At 43.4% G+C, this 27,695-nt stretch overlaps 2 protein-coding genes across 2 annotated transcripts in view; both read left to right on the forward strand.

The window, feature by feature from the left end:
* The window catches only part of LOC135223928 (uncharacterized), a 49,196-nt gene extending 26,090 nt beyond the window's left edge, over window positions 1-23,106 (forward strand). The window contains exons 2-4 of the mRNA XM_064262850.1: window positions 19,547-19,647; window positions 19,939-20,107; window positions 23,030-23,106. Coding sequence (XP_064118920.1) covers window positions 19,576-19,647; window positions 19,939-20,107; window positions 23,030-23,106 — 318 coding nt within the window. The 5' untranslated portion in view covers window positions 19,547-19,575. The remainder of the gene's footprint in view (window positions 1-19,546; window positions 19,648-19,938; window positions 20,108-23,029) is intronic.
* LOC135223466 (cyclin-Y-like) overlaps window positions 1-27,695 on the forward strand; it is a 124,543-nt gene that overhangs the window by 25,803 nt on the left and 71,045 nt on the right. The window lies entirely within an intron of this gene.

Raw genomic sequence — 27,695 nt, forward strand, 5'->3', positions numbered from 1 at the left:
CTTCATTAGGAAATCGAGTGACAGCTGACTATTAGAGGGGTACAAAATTTTTATTTTTGTATGTATGAGTTTCGAGTTTTGTGGTTGTTTGCTAAGAGTTTGGGGATGACTCTTAGCAATCTTAGAACTAACACGGGTTAGGATCGGGTGATCGGGATCAGTTGTGTGCTCCTTAAAGAAGGCGTGTTTTGTCATATAAGCGGATTAGCACCCTTGACAAACGCCAGTTAGCTCTGCGAGTAAGTGGATAAGACCCCATCGACAGACCAGCAAGAACTCTTGGCCACAGATCACTATCTCGCTAAGGCTCTTGAGATGAAGCAGACTCCTGGCAGTAGCCACGAAGTCTTCCATCTAATAAGGTAGGAACTAAGGTTTATTTATACCTACAACATATGTTGTTTTGTTTACCTGTCTAGTCAGTTAGTTAGCTGTCTCTTTGCCCTCCACCAAAGGGTGTCAATCAGCTATGTATATATCTGACAGGTAAGTTGAATGTATGAAAATGATATTGTTATGATACAATAAAGTTTCATACATACTTACCTGGCAAGATATATACAATTGAAGACCCACCCAAGCCTCCCTGCAGGAGACAGGTGGAAGAGAGAATCTGATTAGAAAACGGAATATTTCCTAGTCCCTGCTACCCAGAGCAGGGCGGTAGATCACCTGACCTACCTGTAGCGAGTGCCGCGAAATTTGAATTTCTGTCGGGGACGACGGAGTCGATAGCTATGTATATATCTGCCAGGTAAGTATGTATGAAACTTTATTGTATCATAACAATATCATTTCTCTTCTTCAGAGGCTTCCTTCCCGCACAAGGGGTGGAGCTCTCAGTCTGTTTCACGCCCGCTGAAAAGGAGCGTTGGTGATCGTGACGCTTCACGTCCAGTTTTTGCTCTCGAGCGGCGATCTTCGCCTGAGAGTATGTTCGCAGCCTTCCCGCCACAGAAGAAACGTAAGGAGTCATCGGATGATGACTTTGTTGAGCGCCCCAGTCAGCTCCCGAGCGCGTGCAACGGCAGTTTCTGGGAGAAGGAAGAAGGCGTCCCTCGCCCCCTCGCCTTCTCACAGGATCAGCCCGTCACCTGACAAGGAATCCTCTCCTACTGAGAAGATCCTGCGCTCTTTGCAGCAACAACTTGCTGATGCTCTTTTCTAAGAGAGGGACGCAACCACGTCCCAGGAGAAAGGATGACCGTCTTCCTGTGAAGAGATCTAGAGGGTCTCCCTCTCCTCGCTCGTCTATCTCTCCACTTTCTTCGCCTGCTAGAGTTCGTGTGACTCCCCAGCGGCTCTCTAGAGGACGTGAAGAGAATTTTACTTGCTCTGCGCATGAAGCGGTATTACCCGCTCGTAAACTTGCGGTGCGAGAGCTCGATATTTACGTGGACGCTTCGGTGCAAGCTCAGGATCTTGACGCTCGGTCGGAAGCCAAGCGAGCGCCAGTGGCATCTAAGAGTGCACCGGCGGAAGCAGAGCGCGCGCGAGATGTTAAGCGCGCTTTAGTGAACGTCATTCGCACACCAGTGGACGCCAAGCGTGCGCCAGCGGACGCCAGCAGCGCGCGAGTGGACGCCAATCCCGCGCTAGTAGCAGCCAGGCGTGCGCCAGTGGACGCCAGGTGTGCGCCAGCGGACGCTCGGGTGGACGAGGGATGTGGATTTTCGTCGTCACCCACCTGTTTTTGATGAGGACTTTGCAAGTTACTTCGGGTTCGGGTCTTAGAGAGAAGACCGGAGTTTCTATTAAGGAGTCAGCTTTGCCTTCCACTTCACAGCAACGCTCCTCTTGGAAACTTAGACCAGATTCACCTGTGTCGGAAGCAGAGGTTAGCGACGCTTCGGTTGAAGTTGATGATGAGAAACCTTTGGCAGCAGTCTCTTCTGACTACCAGGTATTGACCCGCCTTCTTCAATCAGAGTTTGGAGATACGTTTCATCCGGAAGCTCCTCGCTCTCCCCCTTCGCAACTTTCTTCTTCCAAGATCAACAAGGTCTCGGCATTTGTCAGAATGAAGAAGTCCCTTTCAACTAAGAGGGCTCTTCGTAAGGTCCATGACTGGATGGAGAAAAGGAAGTCTCAGGGAAAGACTTCTTTTGCCCTGCCACCTTCGAGACTTAGTGGGAAAGCTGGCATTTGGTATGAGACGGGAGAAGACGTAGGTATTAGACTTCCCTCGTCAGCTCAAGGAGACTTCGCAAGCATTGTGGATGCCTCGAGGAGGTCTCACCTGTCCTCTTCGAAAGTTTCCTGGTCTACTACGGAAATGGACCACCACCTTAAAGGCCTCTTCGGACGTTAGAGGTCTTTAACTTTCTAGATTGGTGTCTGGGAGTTCTGGATGCCAAGTCTAGGAGTTCCGACCTCGATTAGTCTGGGGGAGCTGTCCAGCGTAATGTCGTGTATGGACAAGGCTGTCAGAGATGGTTCTGAGGAGCTTACAGCTCACTTTTGCACAGGGCTCTTGAAGAAGAGATCCCTGTTTTGCAATTTTACAGCTAAATCTGTCTCTCCGTCACAAAAGGCAGATCTGCTCTTCGCTCCTTTTTCGGATCATCTCTTCCCCCAGGCTATGGTAAAAGACATTGCTACCAGCCTACAGGAGAAGGCCACGCAAGATCTCCTCGCACAATCTTCAAGGAGACCTGCGGTTCCTTCGTCCTCGGGAGTTTCAATTCTCAAGAAATCGAAGCCTTTCGAGGTAGTTCTTCCTCGAGACCAGCCCCATCGAGGAAGAGGCACTTCCAGAGGCAGAGCCACTGCGCTTGCCAAGAACAAGAAGTGAAACAGAAGTCCTTCAGTCACCGGTTGGAGCCAGGCTTCAGCTTTTTGCGCAAGCCTGGGAAGAGAGAGGTGCGGACAAATGGTCCTTGGACATCTTAAAGAAGGGTTACCGGATCCCGTTCCTGAAACCACCCCCGCTGTCTACGACACCCAGGGACATGTCACCTTCTTATCGGGGAGAGAAAAGCAACAAGTGCTTTACGATCTGTTAGATCAAGATGTCGTGAAACACGCCGTAGAAAACAGGTCTCCGACCTGAATTCCCCGGATTTTCAACAGACTGTTCCTAGTGCCAAAGCAGTCGGGGGAATGGCGACCGGTACTCGATGTCAGCAACCTGAACCTCTTTGTCATCAAGCAGAGGTTCAAGATGGAGACACCTCAGTCGTGATGGGAGCCTTAAGACCGGGGGATTGGATGGCTTCACTAGATCTCCAGGACGCATATTTCCACGTCCCCATCCACCCCAGTCCAGGAAATACCTGCGGTTTGTCCTGAAAGGAAAAGTGTTTCAATTCAGGGCTCTCTGCTTCGACTCAGCCACTGCTCCGATGGTATTCACCCTACTGATGAAGAACATTGCGAGGTGGCTTCATCTTTCCAAAGTCAGGATCTCTCTCTACCTGGACGACTGGCTTGTACGAGCCTCCTCGAAAGACCGGTGTCTGGAGGACCTTCACACGACCTTGTCGTTAACGAAGTCCCTGGGGCTTCTGGTGAACCTCGAGAAGTCACATCTGACCCCTTCTCAGTCTTTAGTCTATCTGGGGATTCAGATGGACTCAGTGGCTTTTCGGGCTTTTCCGTCCCAGGGGCGACACTAGATTGCCTAAGCAAAGTGTCAACCTTTCTTGGGAAAGAATCATGCTCGGTTAGGGAATGGATGAGTCTGCTGGGACCATTTCCTCACTGGAGAAGTTTGTTTCCCTAGGGAGGTTGCACCTCAGACCTCTTCAGTTTCTTCCTGTCGGACAATTGGAAGCACCAACAATTTGGAATCGATTTCTGGTGTTCAGAAGAGGTAAAGGAACATCTAAGATGGTGGACCGACCCTTTGAAGCTCGTAGAGGGTCTTTCCCTCAAGCTTCAGAGCCCTGACCTAGTGTTGTTTTCCGACGCGTCTTCCGCGGGTGGGGAGCAACACTGGGGGGGGGTGTGGGAGGAATGTCAGGCACCTGGAGAGGGGAACAGGTGTCCTGGCACATAAACCTCAAGGAGCTGGCAGCAGTTTCATCTGGCGCTCCAGTTCTTTCAGAACGAAGTGTCCGGCAATGTGGTGCAGATCAACTCGGACAACACCACAGCCCTGGCATACCTCAAGAAACAGGGAGGAACCCACTCTCGATCCCTGTTTCTTTCTTGCAAAGAGATCCTGTTATGGGCGAAGGCACACGACGTCTCTATCCTGACGAGATTCATATCAGGAGTAGAAAAACGTCCGTGCAGATCTGCTCAGTCGACAAGGTCAACTTCTGCCGACGGAGTGGAACCTTCATCAGGAAGTATGCCAGAGGTTGTGGAAGTTATGGGGATGTCCTCTCTTAGACATCTTCGCAACTTTCCAGGACAACGAGACTCCTGCTGTACTGCTCACCAGTTCTAGACCCAGGAGCAGTAGCAGTAGACGCCCTTCTTTGGGGTTGGACGGGACTAGACGTATATGCCTTTCCCGTTCAAGATCCTAGGGAAGTAATAAGGAAATTCGCGGCATCAGAGGGAACGAGGATGACTCTCATCGCCCCCTTCTGGCCAGCGACCGCTGGTTCACAGAGGTTATGTCTTTTCTAGTAGACTTTCCGAGGACTCTGCTCCAAGGATAGATCTACTCAAACAGCCCCACTTCGAGAGGTATCACAAAAACCTCCCCGCTCTGAGTCTGACTGCGTTCAGACTATCCAGAAGTTGGCCAGAGCGAGGGGTTTTTCAAGACCTGTGGCGAAAGCGATCGCAACGGCAAGGAGACCTTCTTCTATTGCCGTATACCAATCCAAGTGGGCTGTTTTTCGGAGCTGGTGCAGGAAGAAGGCAATTTCCTGCCACCTCTACCCCCACCTCTGTGAGCCAGATCGCAGACTTCCTTCTCATACTTGAGGAATGAAGTTCACTTAGCAGTGCCTACGATAAAAGGCTACAGAAGTGCTATCTGTAGTCTTTAGGCATAGAGGGCTGGACTTAGCCAATAACAGAGACCTTCATGATCTTCTGAAGTCTTTCGAGACTTCGAAGGTACCTCAACCAAGAGTTCCTTCTTGGAACTTAGACATTGTTCTAAAGTTTTTGATGTCCAGTGATTTTGAACCGCTCAACTTAGCTTCGCTTAGAAACCTTACAAGGAAGACACTTTTTCTAACTGCTCTGGCGACGGCGAAGAGAGTTAGTGAGATCCAGGCAATAAGCAAGCATGTTGGGTTTAAGAACTCTGATGCTGTTTGTTCTTTAAGCCCTATGTTCTTAGCAAAGAACAAAAACCCAAAACCCTTCCAACCCTTGGCCAAGACATTTGGAAATCAAGGGTTTGACAGAGATCGTGGGTAGTGAGCCAGAGAGAGTCCTGTGCCTGTCAGGGCTTCTCAAATTCTATTTAGACAGAACGAAGGACTGTAGGAGGACCTTCGGGCCAACTTGTGTGCTCTGTAAGAAGCCTGATCTTCCCATGTCAAAGAACATGCTTTCTTTCTTCTTGAGAGACACCATTAAGGAAGCTCATTCCACAAGTAGTGATAGTGACATGAAGCTTTTAAAAGTGAATGCCCACGAGGTTGAGGGCTATTTCGACCTCGATAGCCTTTCACAGAATATGGCACTCAGTGAACATTTTGAGTGCCACATATTGGCGGAGCAACTCGGTGTTCCGCTTCACACTACCTGCGGGAGGTGAAAGCGACATACGAACATTGCTCGTCGCTTGGACCATACGTCGCTGCAGACACTGTTTTGGGGGGGCAGGAGGTAGCACTCATCCTTTCCTTTAGTGGTTAGGTGAGCTTTTAATTGTGTGTGTTTTTTGGTTGTGGGGTCGACCGCCTGAGGCGGATCTCCCTTCTTTAGTCTAGTTTAGTGGAATACCTTTGGTAGACTAGGCCAGGTGGTTTTTTACTTCGTTGCCCTCATTGTATGGTCAATGGTCTAGTCACATCGTGGTCACGCCCCCGTTGACAGATCATCTTGAGTGCACCAGCTTATAGGTCTCTACCTCGCTGGCAACTCTAGTAGCACAAGCAAGACTTACGTGGCAGTAACCACGAAGCCAGCTATGCTAACAGGTAAGGAACCAAGATATCAATTATCTGCATGTATATGTTTCCTAAAATTCAAATTCTATTCTGTCTCTTCCCACCACCAAAGGTGGGATTCAGCTATATATATATCTGACAGGTAAGTTTCATGAACAAAATGATATTGTAATGATACAATAAAGTTTGTTCATACTTACCTGGCAGATATATATAATTTAAGTACCCACCCACCTCCCCTCAGGAGACAGTGGAAATAAAATTATGAATAGAAAATGGGAATGGTTCCTGATACCCACCTCCCAGCGGCGGGAATGGGTGCTAACCACCTGACTCCCACTACGTGTGTCGTAAGTTTTTTAATTTCTGTCGGACTTCGGAAAATACAGCTATATATATATCTGCCAGGTAAGTATGAACAAACTTTATAGTATCATTACAATATCATTTTTGCCTTTTAGAGAAGGATATTCCATGTTGCCAGTTATTACTTACCACATGCTTTGTGTTACTCAGCTTGAAGTTAACCTTGCTCGAATTTTCACTCCTCATTGAAGAACAATTGCATAGCATAAGCCTTTCTTGATGGTCTAAAATTATGGGTCTGTATACTTCTTAGACTATTACACTTAAGATGATAAGTGAAATAATAGTGTAACAATACAAAAGGACTTTTGCAACAACCTGTGCCCAGTTGTAATACCCTGTTTTGCCATTGCTGTGCATTTTTTTTTCCTTTTTGCTTTATTTATCTTTTGTCATTCAAGAACAATCTATGTCCCAGACATTCAAGTCTGGAAATATAACTGAGTGGAATTGTTAAATTACTTTATATTAATAATGTAGTATGGAAGATTGTTTGTAAGACATGTATTAGTTGCAATGTCTTTTTTTGGATGTGTGCATGTTGTGCTGCAGATTTCTGGCTCGGATATGTGATAGTTCAGGGTCATTTACAATCAATAGAAGAATTTTTGTTGATTTGCATCTTGCTTGTTTCCAAATTGGTGAATGCTGAAGTTTAATTCGTTTGGTTGAGGTAGTATTTGACAATAGAACACACATTTTTGTCATTTTTGTGTCGAAATGCATCTGGTTCAGAAATACGTAGTTGTTCCGATACGTAATACAAACCATCGGTCCTTTAACAATAGGAAGTAGCTAGCGGCAGCTGGAACGGTCGTAAGCTTCGAACAAGGGGAGAACGGTAGTTAACTGCTTGTCCGATCGTCAATCACTTTTGCTTTCGGCCGCGGGTGTGAAGGACGTGTTCGTCATCGCTCTCTGCCCGCTCATCGTCCGTATGCTTTGTTATATTGTGTTTTTCTACTAATGGTTTGTTTTGACTTGAAATGAAACTGTAATAAGTACACTGTTTTCATTTTGTATTGACTTAATTATGAACCAACATGGAGTTTATCGCCGTAGATGCGGCGATTTCCTCTCTTTTCATGAATTGAACCCTTGAATTATGTCTCGGTGCCGAGGGCGGGCCGCGCTCGCGCCGAGTCATGTATTTTGGGCGAAAGTGTGTAATTGAAAAATGTAAGTACTCTTTTCATTATAATTTTGCCCTGTGCGTTCGTTACCGAGAGTGTGATTGCGCTCGGCACGAGCCTTTTAATTTTGTATAATAGAATGCAATGAAAGTGGATTCGCAATTGCAATATTCTTTCATTTTCATTTATTTATTTGCATGAAATTTAATTTGGATCAATTTTCGTTCTTACCAGGGAATTGATCCTTACGATTTTTTTTTATGTGAAAATGAAATCGCAAGTGCAGTATTGTTTTCATTTTCATATATATTTTATGATAGCATCATATTATTGGATCAAGTTTTCCGTTCTTACCGGGAATTGATCTTTTCCCCTTTAAGTTCTATGAAGTGAATCGCAAAGGGCAGTATTCTGTTTCATTTTCATATTACTTTTCACTGCTGTGCGGGGGTAGGGGAAGCGAAGGTCTGCCAGGAAGTCGTCGGAAGCTCTCCCGCGACTCCCTTGGTATCCGATTCTTCGTCTTCCTTCCTGCCACCCGCTCAGCTTCTTCGTTGTATTTTGTATTTGCGGTCTTCTTGCGTTCGGGGTGGGGCATGTCTTCCCCCCGTGCGTGAGGGAACCCTCTTACTAATCTATCTATGTTACCACAGGTGCTACATCCGTGGGAGACGACCTTGGACAGGGACCACCGCGGAGGCAGGGCGTGCCTAGCATCCACGGGCTGCTGCAGCGTCTAGCGAGGTCTGGGGCGGTCTCCACTACTACCACCGGCCGCTTATGCTGCTACCCCCCCCCGCCTGGTCTACACTCCCCATGCTGTGTCGATGACGCCGTCTGCCGCTACTAGGGCCGCAGCCGTACCGAGGTGGGGTTGCCGCCGCCGCCTGTTTTCTTCGTGTTGCCTGCCCCAGACTTCCGCTGTTCCAGCAGCTCGCCCCTGGACCAGCCGCCAGGACCCAGGTTCCGCTGGCTGCCGATGATTCTACGAGGCGATCGCTGGGCCTGCCGTACCTGCCGCTGATGTGATTCCGCTGTTGGCTTGGCTGTCCCTTCTGGTCTACCGCTGCCGCTGTTCCTGCCGCTCCTGAGCTGGTTGCTGTTCCTGTCGCTCCTGGTTCCTGTGCCTGTCCATGCTGGTCCTGCCCACGGTGTGTCTTCCCCAGTCCCAGGTCCTTCCGGACAGGTGCAGTCGGGCCGTGTTGCTTCGGCAATAGCCCCGGCTCCGGCCTGGATGGAGGACCTGACGACTGTCCTGCGTGAGCTGACGAGGAAGAGGAAGCTGTCATCTTCGTCTTCATCGTCTGCTGCTGCCTCTTCCCCTTCGACTTCTAAGGCCCATAAGCCGAAGAAGAAGAAGGCTGCCTTCCCCCCTAAGAAGTCTTCTTCGGGAACTTCTAGGGCCCGTCCCACCCCGGTGGGACGGGGGGTCCTTCTGCTGGTCCTCCTGCTCCTTCGGGAGCGGGGCCCGTCTCCCCTTCCGTAAGGAAGAGATACACGGGGACCAGAGAGTATCGGTTAGCTCTGGTACTTCCTCGCCTGGTTGCTAGCGGCGATGCCGCTACGCCAGGTTCCGGCTCGGTCTCTCGTTCGCGAGAGATCCCGAGTGTACGTTCTCCCTGGGAAGAAGACCGTGCAGCCCAAAGTTTCGCGCCAGAGTTCGCTCGGCGCCAAGACGCGGCACGGAGCAGAAGGCTGGTGAGAGACGCTCAGGTGACTCTTGCCAGGCCAGCGGCCGCTCTTGCAGCGACCAGCTGGTAACCCGGGTTTTCCCCCCTAAGAAGGCTCCTTCGGGACCTTCTAAGGGCCCGTCTCGCTCCGGCGATTCGGGGAGCTCTTCTGCTGGTCCTCCTGCTCCCTCGGGAACAGGGCCCGTCTTTTCTTCTACCAAGGAGAAGAAGACGGGGACCAGAGGAGTACCAGCTTCGGCTGGCACTTCCTCGCCTGGTTCTAGCGGTTCTGCCGCTAAACCAGGATCCGCCTCGGCTTCTCGTTAGCGAGAAGTACCGAGTGGACGGTCTCCGCGGGAGACCGTCCAGCCAAACAAAGTCTTGACACTCGAGCTCGCTCGCCAAGCCAGACCGAAGCGCGGAGCAGAAGACTGGCGAGTGTCGTGCAGACGACTCGCTAGGCCAGTGGACGCTCTCGCAGCGACCAGCTGGCTGCTCGGGTTGACGTGACGGTCGCTGACCAGCCACGGGTTGAGGCGAGGAAGGGGTCCCCGCGGTCGTCGGTACCAGCGGCTCGACGCGCCGAGAGGACGCTCGCCGGTCTCACCGCGACAACGAGCCTAGCAGGCACCTGACGCGCTCCCATCGGGACCGGGCGGAGACGGTAACCAGCAACAGCTCGCCTGACCGCTAGAGATCAGCGTCGACGTTCTCAGCCGAGCCTCTCGCCCCAGGCGAGCGGCAAGGCTAGGCCTGCTGCTCGATCGCCACACTGCGGGTGGACGATCAGCAGCAGCCCTCCAAGCACGCTGGTCCTGCCAGCAAGCTAGGGGGGAGCGTCAGGTCTGCCTCTCCTGTACCTTCAACCTCCTCGGGCTACACCGGAGAGCGAGGTACCTATGAGTGATCGCGAAAGGTGCGCCGCTCGCGATCCCGCTATGACGCCGTATGGACAGGCACGGTTCTAGGACCGACCAGGACATACGCGCAAGTAGCTGGAGGCGACCGTCAGGGGTCTGCCGCTGTTCCTCCTTCTGAAGGAGGAGTATCTCGGGATCTGTTCTTGTTGGAGGGACTGGACGGTCCTACTCCGCAAGACGCGGTTACTCCCGAGATACAGAGGAATTTGCAGAAGTCATTAAGCTGATTCGTCAGCATAATGACCCTGCGGAAGGATTGCCCGCTCTCCCCATCCCACCAGCCAGAACCCACGTCTCTGCTCGAGTCGTTTTGGGGCCCAGAGAGGGAACCCAAACCGACGGTGGGTCTGCCGCGATCGGAGCTTGCCGATTCTGTCTCGAACCAGTCTCTCTCGTCTCCGGACAAGAAGGCTCTCTCAGTACTGGCCGGTCGATCAAGCTACTTCCACCTCCTCTACTGCGACAGCGGCTTTCTATTTGTCTTCGGACACCGTATTTAAATACTCCTTCGGTCCTCCTGAGAGGTTTCGACCTCGACGAGGACTGGAATGAGTCGGAGGACGGTATCGGCTCTCTCCTGTCAGGTGTCGATCAGCCCCACCCAGACGACGTTCACAGTGGCGGCAGACCCTTACCTACAGTGAGAGTTCGTAACCCTCCGCGGGGAAAGTTTTCTCCTGACGATACGTTTTCCCAGACTCTGAGAGGCCATCGCCGCAAGGCGATGGCTGCTCCTACTCTTCTCCAACTGCTAGTTCCACGGGAAGGCGAGCGAGTATCCAATTCCTCCCCCATTCCCTCTCTCCTTACGGCTACGAGGGAAAGGGGAGGGATCCTACAGAGCTTTCTTTGTAGGATCCCACGTTTCGGGACTGCGCTACCGGGGGGACCTTCGGGTCCTACCTTGACGTAAGCCCCGGTCCGTTGAGGAGGAATCCTGCCCCATTCTCGATTTTCTACGGGATCGAGATAAAACCACCAGCCGATATCGTTTGACGAATTCGGTGGGGGTTTCGCAGACTGCTTAGAATTCTACGGAATTTCTAGCGCATTCAGAGTGTTCGAGTTTTTTACGATCTTCAACACTACGCGAACCACGGTCCAAAGTGAGCGAGACGAGAATCCCCGATATGTTACACGATAATCGGGAACCTCGCCTATGCTCGAATTCCTGGAATTTCTAGCATTGGGAAGAAGACTGCTGCTGAAAGAAACTATCTCACAGTAGGCGACCAACCTGGAATAGAGGAGATCGGACGGGAATATCCAGTTTGGCTTGAACTATCGGTCTTAGTATTCTGTTCACCATTGAAGCTTTCCTTCGAGGAGACTTCTCCTTCACTCTCTTTGATAGAGAACGAAGGTGGTCGATCTCCAATCCTTATTTTGTTTCTTGAAGGAAAGAATTTAGGATGGAGATCATTGTTCAGAATCCTACAAATATACTACGTATATTAACCTCGCGACATGATTCTACTAAGCAGTTGAATTGTCCAAGGGGTAGGCGCATATCCTAGTTTATTTACGGATTGCGACTTAGAAGAGAAGTATTCTAATTGAACTGCAACTCGGGTTGCCTGCAACCTCCCAGGAGTTTTCAGTTTCATTTTTTATATACTTATGGTTTTGTCACGACAACACCATTTCAACTTTTATATTTACCGAAATTCGTTTCGCCTAAATATAATTGCTCGAGCATATCTTTTATGCTCGGTAGTTCTAGCCGAACGCATTCCTTCATGAATATGGATTACATGGCAACTCAGGATGACGAGTCGGCGAGAGCTCAAGGCTCAACTACTGCGTATTGAACTGCCTGACAGCAGCTCAGTATCAGCTGGGCCTCCGAGATGCACGGTCAGTTATGTCTCTCTCTCCCTGGTTTGATTGACTACCGACCGTATCTCTGCCCAACAATCATGGACTTAGGTCTCTGATTAATGGGGATTCTCGCAATAATGAAGGACCATCTACTGCTGTGACGCTAGATTGCATCGCCTTCGACATTGCGAGAATTTTTAATAGAGATATCTCTTGGACTCTTTCATCTTTCTGTTTACCGCACGGTAACAGAAGTCTGTACAAGTCTCCCGCTGCATCGCACTGCGATAATGCGAATGATTTTGCAGACATCTGAGTTTGTCTTCAAATATCTCGTATTCGTAGGTGTACAATTATTCATTGTTCAACCCGAATTACAAGATGTGTCAGAAGACATCGCCTACTCTCCGACCTGACAGCTCTACTTCAAATGTTCAGCCCATGAGAAGCAGTTCTTCAGGCGCTTTCCCCTGTGGTTTTCATTACTGAAGAACGCCCCGCTTTCATTGCAACTACGACTTCTCACCGACAGCAATGAAATAGCGGTTAGCGTTTTCAGTCCATTTGTAAGCACAGGTTATGAATCTTGAGAATCCTTCTCTCGATTCGTCTGTGAAGACGTAGGTTGCATTCAATATCTACCTTCGTCTTCAACGGTACATAGTGTTGTTTCTCCTTAGCTGAGATTCAACAACCATGAGATGTTTTGCCTTCAGGGACCTCGGTCTCTAGAAGGCAATTGACTTTCGCCTGTTGGGCACATGCCTTAAGAGAATCATCACCTGCTGTCCGGCATTGGTGACAAACAAATACATTATTTGTTTGGTCTCTCTCGGCATAACCCTTTAAAGGCGAAGGTCACGTGACTTACTCGGATGCTTTGACAACTTGCCTCCTACCGAACGCAGTCAGTCGGCAGCTGTCAGAGCGCCCGAGTCAGTTACGAACTACGCTGTTGACTTAGTTCGGTTGTTACAGAGCAATCATTACTTCGTTTTAATAGCTTGTCACAGTACCCATACCATTGACACCCACCATGGAGTGTCGGTGTCCTATCCACTACCGAGAACTTCGCTGCATGGGGATAGGAGGATGCGAGAGACTTCGTGCAAACGGACAGACCAGTATGGGTACTGGACATCACCGAAGTAGAGAAGAGGAATAGGTCATGCGACTATTTCCTTCTTTTCCTCTGAGGAACTGCATGACTTCTCCTGCGAAGTCAAGCATCCAGGGGATGGGGATCCGTGACGCTCGATTTCGTACCGAACTTCGTAGCGAAGACTCAGAACCCTTCGGTCCCTGACGATTGGTTCGAGTCGTTCACTCCCCTCAAAAACCTGCCCTAATGGACTTCACCGCCTTCGATGCGAAGGAGATGCTGCCTTGTCCGCAAGAACTTCTCCGTGGCGCAGGTACTGAAGGCAGGGGTCTGGTCCAACCAGACCACATGCCCTTCCTTCTACCTTCGGGATATTGCCCACAGGTCCTTGGATCTTTTTCCTTGGGACCCGTGGTGGCTGCTCAACACGTTGTGTAGCGAACCCAGACCTCGCAGGCTGAACAGCATCGAGTCCTGGTGTGACCGTAAGAATGGATGAGTGAATGAGAGTGTGACTGGCTCCTCTTCCCATCTTTTTCTTCCCCTCTACCTGTGGTTAGAGGGACACGGTCGTCACCCTGCTGCTGGATTAGGACAAGATGCAGGTGAGCTACTCAACAGAGCCCCATCCTATCCCTTTCACTAGGGATAGGAGCGTATATCCACCACTTCCTCCAACAAGGGGGAGGAAGTGGATGCCAGCTTGAGACAACCCATACTTTATGTTGCCTCTTGCAAACAGGAACAAGTTCTTGCTTGCTGGTACGAAGAGATACGCTTGCCTCTCTCTTAGTACTCGGCCCAGAGGTCTGACCATTGATCCTGCGGTGCACACCCCAATCAATCGGACAGAGGCTTGGATCCCTCCCTCGCTCTTACGACCAGGGAGGCATTCCAGGGATGGACGAACACCAGTCTGTTCATCAAAAGACTCAGATTCCTCCCACCAAGAAGTGAGTCTTCCTATTGTTAAAGGACCGATGGTTTGTATTACGTATCGGAACAAATGACAATTTGTCGAAAATTGCATTTTTCCTAACTATACAAACCTGAGGTCCTTTACATATAGTCCCTCTTCATGCCACCCCTCACTCTGCGTATTTTGCATGGGCCAAAAGCAAAAGTGATTTGTTTACCTCCCAGTCGCACGGCGCGCGACGATCGGACAAGCAGTTAACTACCGTTCTCCCCTTGTTCGAAGCTTACGACCGTTCCAGCTGCCGCTAGCTACTTCCTATTGTTAAAGGACCTCAGGTTTGTATAGTTAGGAAAAATGCAATTTTCGACAAATTGTCATTTTGCACTAGAACGATGAACAGGTTAGTTGTGAGTGACATCAGTGCTTATATAATGCTTAAATTGTAAATGACACCATACTAAGAATCCAGAGTTGTGAACTACTGAAAAGACAAATTTTCAAGTATAAAAATACAGGCAGTCCCCAGCTTACGACGTTCCGAGGTTACAACGCTTTTCAATTAGTATATCCAGGGTTACGCCGCTTAATATGCCAATATGGAAGAAGAAATATGCAAAATAATCAATATTTGAAGTTGATTGTATGAAAAATGTTATAAGAACGCAGTTTACATAATTTTTAATGCACTCAAAGCATTAAAAGTAAGGTTTTCTTAGGATTTTTGACGATGTTCTGGCTTACGACACGTCACAAGAATGGAACCCCCGTCGTAACCCTGTATGTCTAATTTTGTTTTTGAATAGATAAAATGTTCTATATACACAGTCACATCAGAAAAGTGTACAAATCATTATTGGTTTTTCATGGGAACAGTAGCTTTGATTTTGCTTTGTTCCAATTATGGATGGTAGAAATATAGATTTCATACATTCAACTTACCTGTCAGATATATACATAGCTATCGACTCCGTCGTCAGCTATGTATATCTGCCAGGTAAGTATGTATGAAACTTTATTGTATCATAACAATATCATTTTAAGGCAGTTTTGTTGCGTAATGGAAATGGTAAATTTGATTCCATTCCACTCATATCAGATAAGTCTAATGTTGTATGAAATCCTTTGTTTGATACTAGTGATAGTGATTGAGTATAAAACTACATACTGTGGAACCTCGACATACGAAAGTCCCAACTTACGAAAAATCCAAGTTACGAAAGCAAAGACGAAGATATTTTTTTTGCATCTGCATACGAAAATAATTCAGGTTACGAAAGGGTGTTACTGTCAAGTCCCGAGATTCGCCCGGACCACCGAGAACAATTTTAAAACTCGCGCGTCGCCAACTGAGTAGACTCGCCACCATCCTCCCGCTCTCCCATTGTTTCCTGATGCTAGTCACGGCTGTAAGATACTGCTCTCCTATTGGTCAGCAGCTATCCCATCATGCCACTACGTAAAGGCGTTGTTCGGCTACTTTGTTGCATCACCGTTATCGTATGCACGCAGAATTCGTTCGTTCACATATACGTATTGCGTTAGTTAATGTAAATTTGTGTTAGCGATTTTGCTTTCTACTTGTATACTTTATCGTGTTGTGTGTGAACTTAATTAACTTAATTAGCCATGGATCCTAAGAATGTTGCTGAAGTTCACAGAAAGAAGAGAATGCTTTCTATGGAAACTAAGATGGAGATAATTAAGAAGTATGAAGCTGGCATGCGGTTGAGTGTGATCGCTAAGGAATATGGCCGAAATCCATCAACGAGAGGCACCATCCTTAAGCAGAAGGAAGCCATCAAAGCAGCTACACCTTCCAAGGGCGTGACTATTTTGTCCAACAAGAGGAGCCATGTGGGTGATGAGATGGAGAGGCTGCTTCTTGTATGGATTTAAGACAAAGAATTTGCTGGTGATACGATAACAGAGAACAATTTTAAAACTCGCGCGTCGCCAACTGAGTAGACTCACCACCATCCTCCCGCTCTCCCATTGTTTCCTGATGCTAGTCACGGCTGTAAGATACTGCTCTCCTATTGGTCAGCAGCTATCCCATCATGCCACTACGTAAAGGCGTCATTCGGCCACTTTGTTGCATCACCGTTATCGTATGCACGCAGAATTCGTTCGTTCACATATACGTATTTCGTTAGTTAATGTAAATTCGTGTTAGTGATTTCGCTTTCTACTTGTATACTTTATCGTGTTGTGTGTGAACTTAATTAACTTAATTAGCCATGGATCCTAAGAATGTTGCTGAAGTTCACAGAAAGAAGAGAATGCTTTCTATGGAAACTAAGATGGAGATAATTAAGAAGTATGAAGCTGGCATGCGGTTGAGTGTGATCGCTAAGGAATATGGCCGAAATCCATCAACGAGAGGCACCATCCTTAAGCAGAAGGAAGCCATCAAAGCAGCTACACCTTCCAAGGGCTGACTATTTTTGTCCAACAAGAGGAGCCATGTGGATGATGAGATGGAGAGGCTGCTTCTTGTATGGATTTAAGACAAAGAATTCGCTGGTGATACGATAACGGAAACGGCAATCTGCCACAAGGCCAGCGCTATTTTCGGTGATCTGATTGCCCAGGCCGAAGACGACGGAGGAGAAGGGACATCGACGGCAACCCCAAACTTCAAGGCTTCTCATGAGTGGTTTGATAAATTCCGTAAATGGACTGGCATCCATTCGGTGGTGAAGAAATTAAAAAAAAAAAATGTAAAGTATAAAGAAGTAAAAAAAAAAATGTAAAATCCAAAACAAGACAAAAAAAAAACAAAAAATAAATTTAATTTTAATTTTTTTGGAAAGTTAAGTGTTAATATTTTCTGCCATTTGTTAATGTGTTTTTGTAAAGTTTAGTGTTAATGTTTTCTGCCATTTTTTTATTTATGTGTTTCGTAAAGTTAAGTGTTCATGTTTTCTGCCATTTGTCCTCCTCGTCTGTCGCCACTTTTGAAGATCGCCTCACTCAAAAGGTAAGGTTCCACATTTTACTACATATGTACTTACAGTATTTCTTGTACCATGTACAATAATACTTTATTTACAGGTCAGTCACAGTTAGGTTAGGTATTGAATGGTCCAAATTAAATTGTATTTCCTTGTTTATTGGTCAGTTTAGCTTATTATAAATTTAACTGTGGTCTTTTTGTAGGGCTTGGAACTAATTAGGTCAATTTACATGCAAAACGTGGTTCGAGATACGAAAAAATCAGGTTATGAAGGCCACTTCAGAACGGATTAATTTCGTATCCTGAGGCACTACTGTATATATCAGTTTATGTAAAATGATATATGTATCCTGTAACACTTATATTTTTGGGTAGGTGTGGGTGCTCAGCCTCCGAACCTTTCAGTTATTGCACATTACTGGAGTGAACTATCATTGCATAAGTTTTGACTTTTAGGTTACCTCAGGTGTCATCTTTAGATGCCATATGGTATGATGACCATATTTCCTGTCTTAACCCTTGAACTGTTATGCTTCCTTTTACCTTGGCCTTCAGCTTTCTTACTTTTGAGTTCCTTTGCTGATGGGTATATTCAAGCAGGCTTATCTTAACTTACTTGTTTATTCATAATAGTACACTAATTACTGGTACAATATGTAATTATCTAAATGGGGTATTTGTTATACTGTATTTATTCAGATTTTGTTGTTAATCACACACTAGTATTACTATTTGGGTCTTTTTACTCATTTTACCTGTAGAATTTAGAGCTTGTCAAATTTATGGCTTTTCAACTTGTTTCATAAGAGTACACAAAATACATGTCCTTAGTATAATGTTAATGTTATTAATTAATAATAATAATAATTTTACACTGTTGGATTCCACTAGTACTGTAAAGTAGATACATTGAAATTTTAATAGGTTGTACAATTAAGGGAAAGTATACGTAATATACATTTAACCAAAGACATTTGGCACTTACGTATATTAAACTATACAAAAGTATTTCCAGTGTTCTTCACTTATAAGAGCGTTTGAAATAAAGTATTGTCATGGTGGTTAGGAATTGGTTTCTTGTACTGGCATGGAAATGGCATCGTATGCTGGCATAAATATTGAACATGAAGTGGAGATTAGATGACTTGCAACTGTCTCCTTGGGGGATGAGTAATGGAGATCAGTTGGTGTAGGTAACAGGAGGATGTGTGGGTGGTCGTGGTGTGCTGTTGCAGTGATATTAGTCCCCTTTCTTCCTTTTGATAACTAAAACCAGGTCTTCAGTATTTCCCAAAACTTTTGAACAAGTACTGGCCAATTATATTCCAAAGCACATACATTGAAAGTAGTAAGAGATTTTGTAGAGAGAGAAAAAAAAAGGCTAAATCATTTTTGTTGCCTCTAGTGGTGTTCCCCCTCATATTCTTCTCTAGCAGGGTAAGGAACTACCAGTTATTAAAGCTTGATTATTTATATATATATATATATATATATATATATATATATATATATATATATATATATATATAATATATATATATATATATATATATTTGTGGCAGTGGTGATGTTATTGGTGTTTGGTAAAAGTGAAAATAAAGTGGCATTATTCTTCCTTTTAGCTCATGTCGTAAATTAGAGAAGTTTTTGTAGTGCCATTTTACACCAAAATTTGTAATAACTTTGGAGTAGAATGAAGCCATGAAATGGACTTGTGTTGACAAAGGGCCTTTTATTTAGGTAATCATTTCATTACAAAGGTCTAGTTTCAATGCTATACATTCCATTTGTTTGAGTATTGCTATTTAATGTCTTTGTTTATTGAATATAAGTAAACTTGTGTGTTATGGCATGATCTGCCTTTATATTAATTTCATTAATTTTTATTTTGAATAACTTTGGACACAAAATTAACAAGGAAGTTTTGTACGGAAAGAAATATTTGAAATGCATAGTGTCTATGAAGGTTTTCATGATTCACAGTGTTCTTGAAAATACTTCTGTTCCTAATAGTATGTATACATACACTTTTCTTCAAAATTATTACCCCAAATTGTGGGGCATGATCCAAAGATTATCTGTAATTCCTGTTTGTTAATACAGTAGTGAGACTTGTGACTTGTGTCATTGTGGTCCCCGGAAGTTGCGAGTGCTTGTTATGTGTTTGATGAAAATATGGACATTTGGTGAAAGTTTACTGGGTTGGGTACCATAATGCCAAAAAGTATATGAGATTCATGAATTTGATGACTAAAGTTGGCTGGGCTTGAAAAAGTTTGCGAAGATAGGGTATTTAATATGGATCATAAAAGCCTCATGTCCCTTGGGGTTCTGTTTGGTAGATATGTTGACAAGCTGTCTAGAACTCTGTTACACAAGATTTTGCATTTAGTGGCCTATCATAAGCACGTACTGTATTTCAGCGACTCGGAACACTGTGCAAGCTTGTACGTAAATGTTTATTAGGTAGGCAGTTGTAGTATTTTAGTACATTGGCCAGCAGGTTGACATACCTGTAGCAGTAAACTGACATTCTTACTTTGGTTCCATGTGTATTATATGCTGAGGATAATAAGGCAGATAACTGCCTTTTATTATTAGTGTTTTACCAATTTACTGTTGTTTATTTACAGCCTTTTGGAGCAAGTGATAACCTGTCACAATGGGAAACAAAAACAGCTGTTGTGTTTACCCAGGAGGCCGAAGTTCGGGTCGTTCTGCCTCCAGTCAGAAGGTCAGTTATATTTTGCTTGTGTGTAGACTGCCTAATAATGATAATCATTCTGTTTGAGAATGTATATTGATAAGGGATCTTTTTTTATGAAATATAAGGAAGATACTGTAGCAAATTTTATTAAAATGCCTGAATGTATCTGTACATGAATTTACCTGTTCAGTCTAGGTTTATTTTTTTTCATGACGTTTACAATCTCTATTTGTGGTCTGGTTAAACCGTTTAGTGACAGCAGTATTGTATAATTTATATTTCATTTTATGGGTCTAAAGTATTTGTCATTTATTACAGGGCCCTGGTGCAGGTTCAGGTGAGCCCCATCCAGAGGAAGTGTCAGAAGAGCACATATGTAACCTACAACATATAAGTGAAAGAGAGCCTGATGATTTGGATCAAGACCCGAGTCTGCATCCCACGGCGGGGCCTCTTTTTCTTATAAAATCTAAGCAAATAATTGAAAGTAAGTACTAGATTCAATTTAAAGTTGTTTAAACTGTAGGCCATTACTTAAGGGATCTTTGCAGCATCCCTTCGGCCCTAGCTGCAACCACTTTCATTCCTTTTACTGTACCGCCTTTCATAATCTTCCATCTGACCCCTTTCTTAACAATTGTTTCATAGTGCAACTGCGAGGTTATCCTCCTGTAACCCCTTTCAAATCTTTACTGTCAATTCTGTTTCAGCACTGAATGACCTCGTAGGTCCCAGTGCTTCGTCTTTAGTCTAAATTGTATATTCTTTTATTATTGTAAAGTTATTTACAGTATTTTTCAAATATCATGAGTGATTTTGAGAGAACACAGTTGTTCTTTTAAATACAGTGCTGCTTTTGAATGTAAACAAATTATTTTTCTGGAAATGCTACGATAAACTGTTGGTAAATGATTGTGTAGTGGACAAATGATATTGCATTTAAGTTTGGAATAAAATATGTATGCTATATTGTCATATAAACACCATTAAATAATCATTATTGTTTTCATTGTAGTTTGTATTCTGGTAATGTCAGCTATAGGACAGATACAGTTCCAGGTGGAACTGCACTTTTCAAGTTTCTCAGAATAAGTGAGGATAATGGAGATGAAATAAAGAAAGGAATTTGCAAATTAATATTCGTTTAGCTGATTATACAAAGTACATAAGTGAAGGGTGTTTTATTCCAGATGTACAATTAATTCCCTAATTTGAAAATTAGAGATCATTATAATTTGATGGTGCTGATGCCTAGAATGTAGTTCACAGTAACAGATTTGTTTATAAAGAGGTGGCCTTTTCACTTTCTGGCAAAATGTTTGTATATGTATGTCATAACTTGGCAATCATCTAGTTACTGCTTTGGTCAGATGTCACTGTGATTTGAATACAAATATTGTACCACTATAATCAGAATGCAAATGTCATTATGATCTGAATACATCATGTAAACAAAACCTTGGGATCACTTTGTAAATAACCCTGGCGTCTTCATAAACCCATGTATTCAGATTATAGTGACGTTTGTTTTCAGATCATATTACCATGTGTATTCATATTAGTTGCCAGTGCCAATCGTTTTAAGATGGAAAGCCCTTTGCATACCTCCCAGGATCAGGTTGAAATGTGGGAGGTCATTGTAAACAATAATTTTGTTACTGAGACCTACCTTAAGTTGTTGCAAAATGCTGTTCATTTTGCTTCAGCAGGTTGGGTTTACAGGTATTATAGTCAATGAATAAACTCAAGATTTTTTGGTGGCCTCATACATCTTAGCTAGTTCTATTTTCATAATTTCTGCTAACTTTGGATTAGTCTTTAAACCTGCACTTATAGAATCTCATCTAGAGGATAGGACTGAAGGGATGGGAGAGAAGTACATTTTCGTGTCATTACTCCATTAAGGGAAAAGTTAATTTGAAATTCTTCATGGTGGTGATGATAATAATATCCACTTCTGGAATAAGTGAACCATTCCAGACAGAAGTATCTCAACTGAATACATTATTGGTCATGACTGCAGGTGGCATAAGTGAGCAATTTGTACTTTAGGGGTCTCATGCCAAAATATCTGGGACATGTTAGTAAATTATGTATCCTGGTGTTCCATTATAGTCTTGTGTAGAGTGTCAATACAAAGTACATAACTGGTTTGTAATATTTTGCAGAATGCTCGTGGTTCAGTAGCTTATGAGTTCCCTAATACATAGTTGCTTTGGGAGAAGAAGTAACAGGACTTGCAACTCTGTCATTGCTGTGGTACATAATAATTTTGATGTATTTAGTTTCTCTTGATTGATTCCCAGACTGAGTTTTATCTGGAGAATTGTGCATTTATGTTTTTTTTTATTCATAAATAAAGGTTTGTAGCATTCTCACTTTTTATATGTGAAAAGCAGTGTAAGTGCAAGTATGACTGCCAAGGCATCATCTTTTAAGAATAGAGCAAAAATTAAAAATTTGTGATTTCTTTTGGTGAAACCAAGCAATATAAATGCCACAGATGGAACCAAGTAATATTAGTAAATGGAAGGTTTGTGTATTGATGCAGCTAATAAAATAGAACAGATTAACATCTTAAAAAAAAGTGTGGCATTCATCAGAACAAAGAGAACAATGTACAAGTCATGATATGGTCATCCTTTCAGGAACTTTGGCATTAAAGAAAGCCTTTTGATTTGGCTTTATAGAGGCCCAGTGTGGCAGACTACTCACTTTTTTGGTGGGGTGGTCATAGGTGAATGTTCCATGTGTATTATTCATTCTCCAGGGGTGCCCCTTCAGGATCTTTTCTGTCAGTGAGCCTCTTTTTCTCAGTTGGTGCCTACTCTCAGGTACTACTACTGTGTATTACCTTTGTTTCTCCATCTTTTTGGACCCCTTTGGAGGCTTATTCTCAATTTTTCCTATTCTTGTTTGAGATTACTGTCTGGATTGCTGAATAGTAAATTTGAGATTACTGAATAGTAAATTTGAAAGGAACAGACGGTGTATTTACTATCCCAATAATGTTGTAAAATGGACCTTTAAAATATCAGCATTTTGATGTCAAAGTCAGTAGTTGTGTGTCTTAGGAAGATTTTTTGTGGCTTTGGCTTAATCATCCTTGGTAAAGCTGTACATATTACTTGGATACCGTCTGCTTTTCAGGTTGTTGTTGTTAGATTTATTTTTCCTTTATTTATGGCTAATTGTACTCACATTTGGGTGACTTGCCACATCCTTTCCTTTTTCAAAGACTTATCAGTTGACCAGTGCCCAGTTTTACAATTTTACCTTTCGTGGCATGGTGCTCATTGCATTGAAACTGGCTAATCTTTGCCATACTGGTATGCTTGGTAGGGTTATTTTAAATTGACATAGTTTTCAAAATTTCTTTTTGTTTATTAATGACTTCTTTTATTTTCAGATGGACTAGTCAGAAGAAGGAGTAGAAGTACAGTAAGTGTTTTTATAATTTTTTTTCAAGTTTTTTCTTGTCAGTAATAAAGTACAGTTGAGCTGGATTTTTTTATAATTTGCCAAAAAATACAACCACAAATGTATTTTTATACTTTAATTGATTCTGAACCTTTGATAATATATTGCTTTCCTGATTGAAAATGCTGAATTTTTCATACGACTAGATTTGTTTTAAACAATCCCATCTTTATATGTGCACACATTATTCGGTTGTTGAGTGTCCCCAGACACTGCACTCTTTTATCTAACAGACAGCAGAAGGGCAGAAGTACCGTGGTATATGTGCCACTTGTAGCCACAAGTCCCCATCTGTCACCTATGCCACTTTTTGTGTAGTTTGAGAGTGATGTCACAAGATTAGTGGGGCAGGGCAGAAGGATTTTATGTGAATGAAAGGGTTTTTGCAAAAACATTTATGTTTTATACAAAATTCATCACATCATGATGCTTAAATTATAGTTCAAGTGGGAGGACTGAGTTTTTGAATGCTCCAGAATGGTGATTGAGACATGTTGGATTCAGGAGAGTTTTTGAGGATTACAGAATGATATATGTCAAGGAATATGGCTCTAGTAACCAGATGGATGTATCATATAAAGACAGACTCCTTATGAGTGAAAGGTGTAAATCTCTTGGGAAAACTTTACCTAAGCAGAGTAACACCATCATGTAACCCCCCACTCCCCCTGCACTAGTGCCATGAGTGTACCACACATACATAGTGCACTGTAGACTTAGCCTTAAATTGATGTCTTTACCTCCATTCCCCCTTCATTTCTTCAGCTTGCTGGCAAACCTCTGCAACTAATAGTTCTTAGTGTAACCATGAGGTTTTCTCTCAGATCCACCATTAGATCCTTGAGCTTCATCTCATTTTCAGAATCTGTATCTTGCTTTCCAACCATTCCAACTCCCTCTTTGAAGGGCCAAAAGTGCCCCAGTGTTTGGCATGCCAGCCTAAATTTCATAAATCAGTCACTCAGTCAACCATCAAATACATCTGTTTAAAATAGGTACCTCCAAATTACATCTGTAAGCTTATGAAGTAGAGAGGGCAGTCATCTACAGTAACCTGTACCAATTTGTCACTCTACACTCCATGACTTCTTTCTCACAGTAACCTGTTGAGAGAAACTTTCAGAGGATGTTGACTTTGGATTCTCTGGGTCTCTTCAGGTAATAGCAAATGGCTCTCGATGTACACTTACTTGTGACTGAAGCAAGGGAAAGGTCCTGACTGCTGAAGTTAGGTCTTTGGTGTGTGAGCTTAACCCCACTGAAATCCAACCTTTGTGTCTGTTACACTTCTAGAAAGAGCACATACCTCACTGACCTGTCTAGCAGATGTAAATTACATGAAGGCTTGGTAAGACTGCAGTACAAGGGAAGGTCTCCTTTATAAAGCTTAGGTTGCCCTCGAGGAGCCGCTTCACTAAAGAACTTACACCTAGTCCATCTCTAAGTCTCAAGTCCCTGGGGAGCTCATTGTCAAAGCTTAGGTCAACCATGATGACATATTCCTGACAAAGGACAGGATCAGATTGTCATGCATTCGGAGTTATCTTCTGATGATCAAGCTCTGTTAAGATATTCCCTCTTTGAAATCCCACGAAGCAGCTGCTTGTGGAGTTTTGTTTGGATCATGACTGGTGGCTGGCTATCTGGGGTAAGTTTATAGTACATCATCACAAAATTAGGGTAACGAAGCAAACCATAGCAAATAATTATGGAAAGTGTAACTTCATGATTAAAACAAACAAAAGGTATGAAATAGAAAAAAAATACAAAATTAGCCTGTCAGAGAACCAAGAAAATAATGTAATATGCAAAATCAAGGCTACAAGTACTTATGTACCAAAAAATATAAAACTACATTACAAAGAAGCATGGATTTTGGTGATTCTGTAAGTTTGTGGCATTTTGTACAACTGTTAACAGGTATGCACTTATGCAAAAATTGGGTACTTGAGGCTCTAGGAAGCTCATGCTAAAACTGATTCTTCTCATAGCTATAATTTGAACGAGTGCAGTATTTGGGACATTCAGAGATCATGAATATAGACATTTACGAGTTATGGAGTTGTGATGAAATTAGGCAGATGGTGAACAAATATCAGCTGTGTCACTGTTTCTTGTTCCTTTCTGTTAAGCAGAAGTAGTAGTTGTTATTTTCTTCTTTTTTTTTCTAGATCACAGACTTCTATTCTAGTAAATAATGAAACAGGACATTGGCTACTCTCAACAATTAACTAATTCAAATTGTAATTATGTCACAGATGTCACAGAAATTTCATCCTTTGAGATTCTGATGCATTAAATGATGCCATTTGTAGAAAATTTAGAAAAAAGATTACACACAAATGTTTTGCCATGGGCTGTTATTATTATGAAGGATTAGTTTATCCAGACCTCTGAGCCTAATAAACGCTCTTCTCGGGCTGTTTACTATGCATTGAGATGGTGTCTAGATTTAGGGCGAAAAAATTAGCGCTCACCAAACTTGCTTAAATAGTGAATCCTAATAATTTTTTTTTTTATGTGCCGTAATGAATAGCATATTGCAGCAATTTACAATTATTCAGCCTCAAAATGAGACAAGAACTAGCATCATAATATTAAAAGTTACAGATGAGTCTGGATGCTCTCCCCCTCCAGGAATATTTAAGAATCACTACTTATACTACCAAACTTACCCATCGTAGACGGGTGATAAAATACGGGTGCAGAAGTGAAAAATTTATATGTACTATTTGTTCAGCAATGTTAAAATAAGGGCAATTTTTATAGAACCTCTTTGTACATAATATTATCAGTTTGTCCACAACTTAATTTCAAGATGGCAGAATCAGTTGCTCTGCTCATTGCCACATACAGTTGGCCATGCATGAACATGGGTGACAGCAGAAACACACCAACACGATCCAAAGTCTGGCCCTGGGACTTGTTTGCAGTGAATGAGAAGGCCAGGTTGATGGGAAACTGTCTGCGGCATAAAAGGAACGGAAACCAGAGGAATCCGGGGGATGAACAGACGTTTGCCGTTGTGAGGGCCCGTTGCTATCACTGCTTCGATGACGTGGGAGTTTAGCTCCATAACGGTGTACCTCGTTCCGTTATAATGTCCATTGGCAGGATCGAAATTCCGAAGCAACATTACCGGGCAGTACTTCTTCAACGTTATTTTGTGCACTGGCAGCCCCGAGGGATTTAAGTTATTCAAAAAATCTTGCGGATATTGATGATAATTTTCATCTTCTATTGTGTCCAAGCTGAAATATTCGCGACTTTCTCCGGGGAAGTTGTACAGAAATTATGTATGAAAAATCGTAAAGTAACTAACTTTACGGGAATAACCAGCCTCGTTTCACGACCAGAAACAGCTCCGTTTCAGGGAATCCCTTCTCACCCCCACCCCCTACAAAGGAGGGGGGTAGGTTAGATGAAACCCCATTACAAACCATTGTAGGGGTCCCCACCATAACCCTGCCAAGTTTCATGCCCATCTGACCAGCTGTTTGGCCATGATTGAATGACAGACAGACAGACATTATGCCCATTATAGTATGATACTATATTTTTTAGGCTTGAATATCAAACGTTGTGTAGTTTCATTAATGCTATCGTTATATTGTGTAAAAAATACATAAAAAAAATAAAGAAAATTACTGTATATACTCTTGTAACACGTGATCTCGCATATCATGCGACCCCCAAATTTTCACTCTAAACAATTATTTGATTATGCATCTCATGTAACATGCAGTTCAATTTTTGAGACCAAATTATCTATCCCATTTTCTAGTTAGGCTAACCCTTTTTCCTCTATCTCTTTATCTATCCCATCTTCTAGTTAAGTTAAAAAAGTGAAAGACAAAGCTAAATTATCAGTAATGTTATATATACTTAATGTGTAAACGTATACAGCCAGGAACAGCTGATTTGCTATGAACCGAATCCGATAACTACAGCGGCTTGCTTGCATTTCAACCATCGTACGATAGTACAAAATTACCGTAGTTATGTTACAAATGATATTAAAAAGAATAGGACTGATATATCCTTATTCTCTATGGAGAAAAGATCAGCAAGGGCATATACTGCTAAATTTAAGCTGCTAGTTGTAGCTGAAGCTGAGGAAAGAATGTTATCTGCTAACGACTATTATCGTGCATTGGCAACATGGAAACTTCGGTATAGCACCATCAATCTCGACTATAAACAAAATTTGAGAGAAATGTGTTTTAATCAAAATTATTTGGCATGAAGAACACACTTTACTGTGTTCACTCCAATAAAATATAAATATGTAAAGCTCATTGTATTATGATGACATCAAGTGAAAATATTGAACTCAATCTGTTGATTTTTTTACACAATAAACATACCCTCAGCGCCATCTACTAACAAAAAAATAACAAAATTTTGTTCTCAACGTTATGAATTCAAGTGATACTTTTACTTGAAAACACTTTGTATAACGTAAAATAACCTTGTCCCATATCAGTAGAGTATCTTGAGATTTATTTGCGCTAACTAGAAGCAAGAAAATCGCTCTGATTTGACTTCAGTACAGCAAAATAAACTTCCCTTGCAATCGTCCTAAGCCGATTTCC

The sequence above is a fragment of the Macrobrachium nipponense genome, chromosome 10 (genome assembly GCF_015104395.2).
Source record: "Macrobrachium nipponense isolate FS-2020 chromosome 10, ASM1510439v2, whole genome shotgun sequence".
Taxonomy (NCBI): domain Eukaryota; kingdom Metazoa; phylum Arthropoda; class Malacostraca; order Decapoda; family Palaemonidae; genus Macrobrachium; species Macrobrachium nipponense.